Below are 12,928 nucleotides of genomic sequence, written 5' to 3'. Positions count from 1 at the left end.
ACCAAAAAAAATATCCATACGCAAAAAAGTTGCAGAGTAGCCGCAGTTTGATGACAGGAAGCCGTGTTTAAGGGGCAGAAACATGTGTGCCCAGGAGTTTTTCAGGTGGGTCTCAGACGTCAGCGATGACCACTTCCAGCCTTATTTCTGAGCATATTAGTGGAAGCCGTAGACTGGAGCATATGGTGTATAAAAAAAAACCACAACCCACAACTGTTCCTTGGTTCAGTTTTTGTGAACGGATCTGTGAATATATCGCTGAATGCAATGCATTTGCATGGGACATTGTTTAGATGAGTCTGGTGCGGCCACTTTCTGATCGCAGTCTACTGCGTTTTCTTCAATTGGCAATCCATGTTGATCTAGGCCATGAACAGCTTGGTTTTAAATCTAGTGGATATAAAGTACTTATGCTGTGGCTGGTCAAAATGACTGATCTGTAGAGTCTTGAGCAATAGTTTTAAAGTCTCAAAATGAATAAAATGCTTATCAATCCTGTTTTAGAACTCATTAGCCTTGCCATTTAAAACTATCGGTCATAATCATCCACAAACACTGTAATCTCTGAGCCTAGTAAATATACATGTAGAAGAAGGCTACCAGATATAAAAATATATGTGCATGCGTCCGAGACATACAGTGTATGCATCCCAATGGTTAAAGCAAGCAGATACAAAAAGGAACTGCATGGAGATTCTGGGAGGGGGACTGGAGGGTGGCTTTCATTGACAAGGTTTTGGACTGGGAAGAAAGACCATAACACTCGCACATTAGCAATTCTGAGCAATCGTAGGGTTAATTTAAGGTTCCGATAGTATGGTCAATGCGGTGAGCATCTTAACAGGAAGCTCATCAGTTATGGCATTAACATAAGTTTGCAGCCACTACTGCACATCCATCCATCTCTGACAAGTCTCCAGGCATTTACTGTGGGGTAGATGTACGAAGCAGTGATAAGGGAGGAGAAGTGATAAAGTGCCTGCTACTTTATCACTGGCCAATCAGCTCCTGACTGCCCCTTTTTAAACCCAGCCTGTAACATAACAGTCAGGAGCTGATTGGCCAGTGATAAAGTACCAGGCACTTTATCACTTCTCCCATCTACTCCTGAATGTGATCAGAAACTAGTATTTAAAATTACACAGTACAATTTCAGGGCAACCTTTATAATCCCATATAAATGCCATATAAGTGACAACCAACTTGGCTGTCCAATCAGAAAAGGGCTACCACTCCGTAGCATAAGAGTGTGACCAGCTAAGATCTCAAACAATAGTAAGAATCAAGACCACGGCAAATGGTATAACTGCATAACTAAGGATGTCCTGCCATTGGACATATACTCTGTACTGCAGAGCATTACATCTATTGTGTGGGATTGATTTGTACTTCTAGGTAACACACTGAACATCTCCTCTGTGTACTTTACAACAGTACCTAGCCTGTGTGTAGGGGGGAATCTATTTTTATTCTAGATGATATATAGTATCCTGGAATGCTAGTTTTGTTTTTCTAAGCCACTTTTATTGCTATGTGTTGTAGGGCGTGGGGACTGAGCGAGTGGATTCCAATTATTGGGAATTGGGAACTCATGCATTGTTAGAGTACTTAAGTAGTCATTGCATACGGCTGTGGGCAGATTTTATCTGTGGGCCTAGATTGAAGTGGGCCGTTATTAAAGTGGGAAAACTGATTCATAACTACAGCGTTATACCGAAGTGAAACTGAAGGACAAAACAACAACGGAGAAAACCAAAGTCTGCTTTGAGTGTGTTAAATTCATTCACACAACATACTACTCCTGGCTGCTTAATCTGGCAATTCAACCATAACATCAGAATTTTACATCTGCAAACAACTTTTACTATCACTGTTAAAGCTTGTACTTGCACTGTCAGTTTTGAAAATGACCAGCTGTACCTCTAATGACCTCACCTCTCCTGCTCTTCCATTGATAGTAGGTGTCCTCTTTCTCTATATATCCTCTCTGGGTGAGCTTATGTGCTCACTCGACTTCCGCTATCACATCTATGCTGATAACACTGAAATCTACCTCTCCTCTCCTGATCTCTCTCCCTCTATCCTCACTTATATCTCCAACTGTCTCTCTGCTGTCTACTCTTGGATGACTCAGCGCTTCTTTAGACTTAAAATATCAAAGACTAAGCTGTCATCTTCCCACCCTCCTGCATAAAACCTGACCATCTCTCATCCTAACCTACTGTTTATGCCCACTTCTTCCCCTTCTGTGTCACCCCTGTCTGTCTAACCCTCCCCTTTAGAATGTAAGCTCTCACGGGCAGGGCCCTCTCTCCTCATGTGCCTTTCTTAGAATATATAAACCACTGCCACCCTGATGATTGCTTCAGTGTCTGTCCCCTGATGCAACTATCCATATTAACCATGTACTTGTCCTAAACTGTCTTGTAATGTAATTTGTTATGTGTTTTTGATTATAACTATGCTCTGTAAAGCGCTGCGGAATCTGTGTGCACTATATAAGAAACTGTTAATAAATAAATAAATAAATATATACAGTAAAGACTTAATTGGCGGATCTGTATGGCGAAACTGTAGTCTATAGACTACATTGGCTTTTCAGGGCATGAAAAAGCACCAGAGAATATGGACCCCATTGAGAATAATGGGGACTGCAGCATCCTGCATTACTGAGTGGAATACTTTGCAGAAAACCTAAAATTGCCTAAAGCAGGCGGAAACAGGTGTTTACTCGTAAATAGAACCCTTTGTGACATGCAGATAACTGCAACTACCGTGTTTCCCCGATAATAAGACCTACCCCGAAAATAAGCCCTACCCTTGATTTTGGACACTGGTCCTAAATAAGCCCTACCCCGAAAATAAGCCCTAGTAAAATTTCATTATCTGGCGTTCAGACAATAGATTCTACACCTGCTAAACCCCCCTGATCCCCCACTCACCACCCCTAACCCCCCTCACCTCCGTTGTGTAGGTAAAAGCACAGGCTTCTTCTGAAGCCGCTTCTATTCCCATGGATGCATTGCGGTGTGGTACGTCACCGCGCACATAACGCGGCTGCAGAACGGAGCTGTGTCACAGCAAAGAAGAGCTGGACATTATTGAGACTTAAAGGAGTACTGGGGTATGTTTACCTTTATCACGGAGGACTGGGGTCATGTTTATTACTGTAAGGAGGACTGGGGGCATGTTTACCAGTATAATGGAGGACTGGGGGCATGTTTAATAAGGAGTACTGGGATATGTTTACCTGTATCAAGAAGGACTGGGGGCATGTTTATTAAGGAGGACTGGGGGCATGTTTCTTGACATTTGCTGTCAATGTTCATTAAAATAAGCCCTACCCCTAAAATAAGCCCTATGGTGTTTTTTGTTCAAGAAAAAAAAATAAGACAGTGTCTTATTATCGGGGAAACACGGTATCTTACAGTTTTTACCCACAAAACAGATTTAAATACTGAGATTCAAATCCTGATATTAGTGAAGCTGACAATGGGTGAAATGTAATAGGATGAGAGAAAGTGAGAGATTTGGTAAGAAATCTCCAGGTTTTTTTTTTTTTAAAGTAGCAATCATTTACACATCAAATCCGGTTTGATATTGCAGTGTTAATTATTGCATTTAAGAAAGCCTGGAGATTTCTTACCAAAGCTCTCACTTTCTGATTCTCTCACCCTATTACATTTCACCCAATATGTCTGAATTATGTGGTTGTTCTATGGTCTGTCTGTGTCTGATGACACTTTTAAGCACAAGCTCCTAAAATCAGACATGCAGCATATAAATACTGATGGTACTGCCAAAATATCTAGACAGCAGCTGCTTGCTTTACAGTTATGGTTTAATATTTAATTGAATGTGGAGTATAAATAAACGCTATAAAAGATTTTTGTTTTAGGGTTTTTTTTTTTCAGTAAAGCTTATGTTGAAATATAGAATACATTTTAGGGTAGTGGACACCAATGAAAGAAACTTTTTAGGATGAGCAGTAGTCCTCCATATGCTTGGGTTGAAATAATCGTTTTCTTTATGTAGTGCTAAAACTTCCAGCAACTTAACGGATGTGCAACTGCCTCTTATCAAACAGATCAAAGTAAATAGAATGTGCTGGCTTCTAGTTGTTACTGGATTAAACCACCATGAAGTACAAGGATCTCTGATTCAGGACAGAACACCAAAAGTTGCCTATCTGCAATGACAAAGTTTCATTTGGCATACTATCTATGTTCCTCCTTCAAGCCTGCTTAGTCCTCCATGACAATTAGGGCTGCAGCTGTCACATGCCTACCATTACCGAAAACAGCAGGCACATAAGTAGTGCAGAGTGTTCTGTGCACATCAACAAACCTGACAACAATGAACCATTCCGAAAAAAAGTACAGGGCAAACTTTATTTTAACTTAAGATGTGTTTGTGGTGGTCATTCAAGGTCAAGGTGCTACACTTCCTGCATAAATCTACCGTATGTACTATGAAAAGGCTTCTTAATTTGGGTAGTTTTGTAAGATTGCAAATCTGTAAATGCAAATCATATGCTATTTTCATCCCATCTAATAACCGCGCGCAGTCTTTGCCTTCTCACCTGAATGGGGTTGGAAGCCTTGAAGACATGACAGGCCATCTCAGACTCCGGGTTGTCAGGTTGAGTCTTAATCAAGTAGGCAAAGTAAGAGGGATCCTGGCTGTTATGGATGAAGCGGGAAATGTGCTGTGTCTTGTGTTCAAAGATGAAGACCGCTGTGTTGCCACTAGAGCCATTCAAAGCAGGCACACAGCGAACATGTGGGGCAACTAATAGGAGTTGGACTTCTCTGCAAGCTGCCACACAACCAGGGGGCTCCTGCTTTTCTGCCCGTCTACGGATCTCTGCCACTAGCCATGGCAGCATGGGCAGAGTTGTCCTACGGTCTAGGGATGACCATCCAACATACCACAGGTTGAACCTTTTTTCCATGGCAGGCCTGTCAGGGAGTGGTTGCTCCTCCAGCAGAGGGTGACATTGGTCTGCTGAACTTCTCCTCTCCATGTCTGCTCCAGAAGACAACACAGGACAGGTCTGGGGGCTCTAAAAAAAAGATGCTAGCAGGAAAAAAAAAAAAGTAAGTGCTGGCAGTGTTACAGTTCTTGCAGTGGGGCAGAATGGAGCCTCCTTGTAGCCTATCAGCAGAACTGCAGTCCTATATCTGGGAGCTCCCCTGTTTCCAGCACAGATATGGACAGTTCACACAGCTATAACAGGGCAATCCAGTGACATGTTACAGAAGGCACAAATACGAGTGGGGAAGGTGCACATCATCAGCCAGGAAGAGTTGCTGTGCTCCTTACAGGCACATGGCAGGGTCACACACATACGTGCACACTACTGCCGTCTGCTGCTGCCTCCCCACACAGACCATCTGTACTGTGTGTGTGCTTCCTTCCCTCCTCCTCCTCCCTCTAGCAAGCCACCGTCATGACAGATCCTGCAGAGCAGCTAGCTTCTGCTCCCTCCCCACCTCCTGCCTGCATGCATTAGCTCCGTCCCAGCCCACTGCTTTGTACTGTTTCACCAATAGCTCCCAGTATACTGTATGAGGGAGAGCTGTGCTAGCAATGCCCCGCCACCAGCATTGGGAGTCCTGCTGCAGATGATGCGGGTCAGAAAAGAAAAGTCACTGGGGGAACCCCGGACTGGTGACACAGCAGCAGCAGCCGTGACTACAAATCCTCCCCCAGCATGGCTGCTGCCAGCACACTTCCAGAAGCAAGAAGTTTCATCATCACCTCAGAGTCCCGCAGCTTCCATGCATGCTGGTGTGAGACTGAGCCAGAGCCGCCTGCTGCTAATTACACCTCTCTCGTCTCCTCTTCGTCTTACCGCAGCAGCTGGGTGTGAGAGACGGGTGTGGGGTGCCCGCTGGCTGCGGGAGGAGGGAAGTGCCGTCGGTGCTGTTGTTGTTGTGCTGTGCTGACTGCACCACGAGGAGACTGAGGTCCCCTGCAGCTGCTGCAGCGGCTCCTTCCTGTGTCCTGTTATGTCACCAGTAACGCTACTTTTTGTTTGTTTTGTTTTAACAATATCAAATAGCACCTAGAACTGCTCAAGGCAAATGACGTTCTGAAGACAACATATAAACCAGACCAGACCACATCTCATGATGACAGCTTCCCCAATAACTTGTGTATTGTAAATAAGAATGCCAATGCCAATCCCAGGGCATTTTTTTTTCAAACCCAACGCCCAGAATTGGCATCCCCAATTTAAAAAAAGGTACTTCCTCATCTTTGCGGCCACTGCTTACGCTACCTAATTTACTTACTGTATGGCGGCACCACGACCCTGGGCCCACGCCATCATCTATTACCTTTACTAAGGTTGTGGCATACCTAGGGTTGTCTACCATCCCAGAATGGCTGGGAGTCTCCCGACAATCGGGTCCCCCTCCCGGCCCCCCGGAAAAGTGGGGAACCCTCCCGGATTCAGAGGGACCCCCACTGCGCCCCCCCACCGATCGCGGTGGTCTTCCCCCGACATCTGCATTTAAATGCCGCAACCCACAGGTCTCAGAGGAGGGGACGGAGCTAAAATGTCACAATCTCGTCATTTTAGCCCTGCTCCCTCCTCAGAGATCCGCAAATTCGGCTATTTTAACTCATGGGGGAGGGGCTTAATGACACCACGCTCAAGACCCTCCCCCAGAGCTGCTGCTGAACGTCTCCTCTCCGGGCTTCTCCCGGAGAGGAGATTATTAAAGTCTGCAACCCTAAAGGTGCGTACACACGGGGGAGATATATTGCTTGCAATATATTGCTGAGCAATATATTGCTCAGTGTCTCTTTTTCAACAAGCGACCAGAGATGGTCGCTGTTGAAAACGAACCTCTGCTGGGGGTGCCGCAGAGGTAATTAGCTGGTCGCAGGAGCAAGCTCCTGCGACCAGCGATTACAATGGGGCAGAAAACGGGAGCGCGCACACGGAGATTTATCGCCGGAGCACACTCCCAATCACTGGCAATATGGTCGCCTGCGACCATATTCCCAGCGATTATAGCACCTATCTCCCCCGTGTGTACACAGCATGACAGTTAACATAACTGGTGTAGCGATGCCCGCTCATTATCAATTCCTGGAGATTCTCTCCCCCCCCCCCCTCATCCTATACCCGCTCCCAGAAAAGTGGGTGTGGCCACACAAAATGGGCATGGTCTATTCAACCCAGTGGGTGTGGCCTCTGTAATACACACACACACACACATATACATATATATTAGGGCGGAGTGAAAAAACTGAAATTGAGAAATTCAAAATCGGCTAGTGTGGAAAAGTTGTGACTTGACTTGAATAAGAAACGTGCAAAAGCATTTTGATCTGAGTCAACATCTTCTGTTCTGGCAAGAGGCCTGAAGTTTCACTTTTTTGGTGAAAATGACGAAAACTATGAAGATGCTCCGATCTAGTTAAAACTATGTCAGGATGTCTTAGAGTGGTTCATTAATATACTTTAGCATAGTAAAAGAGAGTACGAGATTGTCCTAGTGCAGAGTGAATGACTTTGGTGGGAGAAAAAATCCCTAATAATTGACCCATTTTCATGGTCACAATTGTGAATATTGTGTGTTTTCTCCTGAACGTGTTTATAATAGAAGAAGCACAAATACTCTAAATGGAATTTCGGTGACACTGTGTGAAATATAACACTGCATAATAGCCCTTAATCAGAGCTGATCCCAGTACAAATTTGTTCTCAAAATGGGCAAAACAAATGCTGCATTGCAGGTGGGGCAGATGTAACGTGCTGAGAGAGTTAAATTTGGGTGGGGTGTGTTGAAACTGAAATCTAAATTACAGTGTAAAAATAATGCAGCCGGTAATTACCTTGCACAGAAACAAAATAACTCACACAAATCTAAAGGTGGCCATACATTTACAGATCGTTTGTCAGATTGGGCCGGTTGGAACAAACAGCTGGTAATATCTGAATGACAGTTTTTCAGCATTTCAAAGCAAATGGTCAACTGTCATTTGCTCTCATCTTTTACCAGGATTTTGTTCCAACCAGACAGATCGGACAATAAATCTGTAGATGTATGGCCACCTTAAATCTCTCTGCACATGTTACATCTGCCCCACCTGCAGTCCAGCATTTTTTTGCCCATTTTGAGAACAAATTTGTACTGCGATCAGGTCTGATTAAGGGCCACTATGCAGTGTTATATTTCACACAGTGTCACTGAACTACATAAAATTGGATTTATGCTGCTCTCTTTGCAGTGCATATACAAAGATAGACAATCCTGTGTATATAAATAAGAAATAACTGTTGCAGTCTGTTATTGAAAAACAGTAACTGTTACAATAAGTTTTACAAGTAACAGTGTAAACTGTCTAATGTATCATTTTACATATCACTTCTGTTTATTGACAGAAAAACAGTGTTGCATCCCATATACTGGGAACATGATTGGGCTGCATTACAGCATATAATTATGCCAAAGATAAGCCAATATATTAACTGTTAAATACGTTGAAGTGTATTATGATGTAATAAATTGTAAGCTTGCAGCAGGGCCCTCTAACCCCCAAGTCTGTCTGTCATTACCCAGTTTGTTTTATCACTGTCTATTATTGTAAAGCGCAACAGAATCTGCTGCGCTATATAAGAAACTGTAAATAAATAAACAAATACATTGATTCAAAAAATAACAGGTTAATCATTCTATGAGTGGTGTCCAGCAGTACATATATGCCAATCACTGTGTTCATTTCTAGGCAGCAGGGCCGTCTTAACAGCAGTGTGGGCACCTGGGCAAAGCAATGCACTGGGGCCCTTACCCATTCTCCCCTCCTAGGGGTGGGGGGTGGTATCAGCAGCAGCTTTGATGTCCCATGGGTGACAGGGGGTGCTCTATCTTCCATTCAACATGTAGGACCTGGAGCAGTAACTTCTGCTAATTACTCCTTTACTGCACAGGTGGTGGGAGGGTGAACACTAACGTGTGGAAGGGGGCACTGAGCTGTATGAAGGGTCCCTTGTAAATGACTTCCAGGGAGGTAGGGGGTGTTTTATACACAGGGGACGGTTGGATAATTGAGTGGGCTTAATATTCGTCATTTTCCGGTGGAAGCGCAGCTTGTTTGACTGCAGATATCGCCATTATCTGGAAATGGATTTCTTAGCATTCAATAGTATAAAAACCTAGAGTCCCAACTTTCAGGAGGTGCTGGGAACTTGGGTATTAGAGATCAGGAGCCAGAGCAATCCATTGACAAAAATATAAAACTACACCAGACGTTTGGAGCTGGAGCAGGGACCGGCTGCTTGAAGGCTGATATCTCTGGTTCTGGGCATGATAGAGACAAGCCGCTAGTGTCAGAGAGAACCTGAGAAATATGACTGGAAATTGTCATTAACAGGTCGGATGTGGACTGCTGCTTTGAAGTTGGATATCTGCAGTTCCCCAGGGCCGATTTTCAAAATTCTGGTATCCCTGGAAAAAGGGGATCCTCAGCTATCAGCTAGAGCCCTTATACGCCTGGGGTCCCTGGGCAAGTGCCCATTAAGCCCATACAAAAAGACGGCCCTGCTAGGCAGGATTGATCAGCAATACTTATTACAGCATAATGCACTTTAATGTATTTAACTGTTAATATATTGGCTTATCTTTGGCATAATTATATGCTGTAATGCAGCTGCAGGTGGGGCAGATGTAACTTGTGCAGAGGGAGTTAATGTGGCCATACATCTACAGATTTATTGTCCGATTTGTCTGTTTGGAACAAAATACTGGTAATGGATGCTTTGAAATGCTGATACTTTGCTTTGAAATGCTGGAAAACTGCCAAAAACTGTCATTCAGATATTACCAGGTATTTGTTCCAACCAGCCAGATCTGACAATCGATCTGTAGATGTATGGCCAGCTCTATTTGGGTGAGTTATTTTGTTTCTGTGCAGGGTAAATACCTGCTGCATTATTTTTACACTGCAATTTAGATTTCAGTTTCAACACACCCCACCCAAATTTAACTCTCTTCGCACGTTACATCTGCCCCACCTGCAATGCAGCATTTGTTTTGCCCATTTTGAAAACAAATTTGTACTGCGATCAGCTCTGATTAAGGGCCATTATGCAGTGTTATATTTCGCCCAGTGTCACTGAAATTCCATTTAGAGTATTTGTGCTTCTTCTATTATAAACACGTTCAGGAGAAAACACTCAATATTCACAATTGTGACCATGAAAATGGGTCAATTATTAGGGATTTTTTCTCCCGCCAGTCAGTCACTTTGCACTAGGACAAGCTCGTACTCTCTTTTACTATGCTAAAGTATATTAATGAACCACTCTAAGACATCCTGACATAATTATAACTAGATCGGAGCATCTTCATAGGTTTCGTCATTTTCACCTAAAAAGTGAAACTTTAGGCCTCTTGCCAGAACAGAAGATGTTGACTCAGATCAAAATGCTTTTGCACGTTTCTTATTCAGGTCAAGTCACAACTTTCCCACACTAGCCGATTTTGAATTTCTCAATTTCAGTTTTTTCACTCCGCCCTAATATATATATATATATATTTATACGCTGATTAACTTTCTTTACCTAATGGATGGCTGAGTAGCTGGGCAGGGCAGCTGGCAGTGGCAGGAGGACCAAAGTGACTGTGACAAGTGATTGGCAGATCACCCCATCCTGGAGCAGCAGCAGAGAGGAGCCCACAGCTGGATGCAGTGTAGCAGCGGCGCCGGCACGTGCATCAAAACAGCAGACCCAATCACCAGACCAGCGGTGGGCCTGTAGACAAAGACTTGCAAGATGATAAATAAGTTAAAATAAGGTTGAATAAACATTTATTGGTTAAAAACATCCACGGGTATGAATAAGTAACAATCTGTCTTTAAAATATCAGAACATACTATACAACAAGGGATTAGCTACAATAAACATAGGTTGAACTAGATGGACGCAAGTCTTTATTCAGCCTCACCTACTATGTAACTATGTAACTATGATGACATCATCATCTCGCGAGTGCCTCTGTCAGGCAGCTCCTCAGGCGCAGCAGTGGCACGGACGGCACTGGGAGAGGCTATGGAGGGCTGGAGGCTTTTTCTAGACAACGGGATTCCGGGAAGAACCTGGAATCTGGTAGACTGGAAAAGCCTCCTGGAGGGTTGCCACAAAAAATCCAGGAGAGGTGGCAGCCCTAACTGTAAACCAGGATTGGAAACAAAGGGGGGGGGGGTCCAATAATTTGTGTGCATTCAAGTTTTGTCTACAGTATGTTGTAGGGGGGAATCCAGATGGCTAACAAACTATTTCGAGGTCGACAGTCAATAGATGGACACCAAACAGTCTACATGCACAAGGTCAACATTAGCAAGAAGTTGATAGAAGCAACAGGTCGACATGGAAAAGGTTCAAACATGAAAAGGTCGACAAGAGTTTTTAATAATAATTTTTTCTTTTTTGACCATTCCATACTTTACCATCCACATGCACTCCAATTGGGAACATTAAAGTGTTGCAAGTGCAGCGAGGTACCTGGTCCGGTACACTAATTGGGGGACCTTGTGCTCAGTTGTCGAAATTGACACCTAAAAATATTGGAAAAAATGATGTCTACAATTTTGACCTTGTGCAAGTCGACCTTGATATTGTCTGTGAGCTGTACCACACCTGTTGCAGGCATGCCATTGTTAATTTGTAAGTTTCTATCATGTCCCCCCTTTCCCTTCTCTGCTCTAAACTATACATACAGATGGGGCAGGAGCCATCTTTGCAGGGGATGGCGACGCCAGCCGCCATCCCCCACCAGCGCCATAGCGAGAAGGGGACGCGCGCGCACGTCCCCTTCCGACGGCGCTTCCCCCCGGGTCACCGTCGCCTTTTCGGCCGGTCACCCAGGGTCCACGCTGCCTGCCCGCACCCCCCCCCCCTAACCCTGTCCGTCTCCCTGAAGCGGAGACGGACAGGGTTCCTGTCGCCCCGCCGACAGAGATTGAGACGCACGCGCGTCTCAGTCAGATGGTTAGCGAGGCTGCTGGCGGATTGCCAGCGTTGACGTTCTGGCGATTCGCCAGCAAAGAAGAAGCCTGCCCCATCTGTATGAAGATCTTTTAGTCTTTCCGGGTAAATTTTGTGATGTAGGCCATGCACCATTTTAGTTGCCCTTCTTTGTACAGTCTCTAATGTCTCTTACAATCTACATTCCCAAACACATACTCTATATACTCGAGTATAAGCCGCATTTTTCAGCCTTTTTTTTTAGCTGAAAAAGCCCCCACTCGGCTTATACTCGAGTCAGTGGCTCCTGTCCTGCGTCCAGCCATCCACTTCGCTACCCGGCTCCACTTTGAACATAGGCGCGGCTACGGCAACTATACATGTCCTCAGTGCAGGAGGCCGGTGGCCATGTTGCCGTAGCCGCGCCTTTGTTCAAAGTGGAGCCGGGCAGTGAACGGCAGGGCAGTGGCGGCTGCCGCATACCACACACACACACACCCACCCCCCCCCTTGGAGCCAGTCAGCGGCGCATCCCAAACACCCTGGAGTCGGACGCTGGAGGAGGTAAGCGGCGGCTGCTCCCTTCCCCCTCCGTGTGTGGTGTCCCTTGCAGGGGGATCAGCCTGAGCAGCCTGTGGTGTATTGTGCACGAGGAGCAGCCTGTGGTGTCCTCTGCAGGGGGAGCCACCTGTGGTGTCCTGCTATTATGCAGGGGGAGCAGCCTGTTGTGTCCTGCTATTATGCAGGGGGAGCCACCTGTGGTGTCCTGCTATTATGCAGGAGGAGCAGCCTGTGGTGTCCTGCTATTATGCAGGGGGAGCAGCCTGTGGTGTCCTGCTATTATGCAGGGGAGCAGCCTGTGGTGTCCTACTTATATGCAGGGGGAGCAGCCTGTGGTGTCCTGCTTATATGCAGGGGGAGCAGCCTGTGGTGTCCTGCTAT

The 12,928-nt window shown here is 45.2% G+C and overlaps 1 protein-coding gene across 4 annotated transcripts in view; it reads right to left on the bottom strand.

Annotated features, from left to right (window-relative positions):
- TBC1D4 (TBC1 domain family member 4) overlaps window positions 1-5,955 on the bottom strand; it is a 135,384-nt gene extending 129,429 nt beyond the window's left edge. For 3 of the 4 annotated variants that reach the window (XM_083168855.1, XM_083168856.1, XM_083168857.1), the window contains exon 1: window positions 4,583-5,955. In XM_083168855.1, the coding sequence (XP_083024981.1) occupies window positions 4,583-5,026 (444 nt within the window). In that variant the 5' untranslated portion in view covers window positions 5,027-5,955. The remainder of the gene's footprint in view (window positions 1-4,582) is intronic. The other variant, XM_083168854.1, reaches the window with a different exon arrangement.
- Between the last annotated feature and the right edge of the window lie 6,973 nt (window positions 5,956-12,928).

This window comes from Crinia signifera, chromosome 2, assembly GCF_055691185.1.
Source record: "Crinia signifera chromosome 2, ASM5569118v1, whole genome shotgun sequence".
Lineage (NCBI taxonomy): Eukaryota > Metazoa > Chordata > Amphibia > Anura > Myobatrachidae > Crinia > Crinia signifera.
The sequence above is the reverse complement of the archived record's forward strand: the minus strand, read 5'-3'. Positions and strand labels throughout refer to the sequence as shown.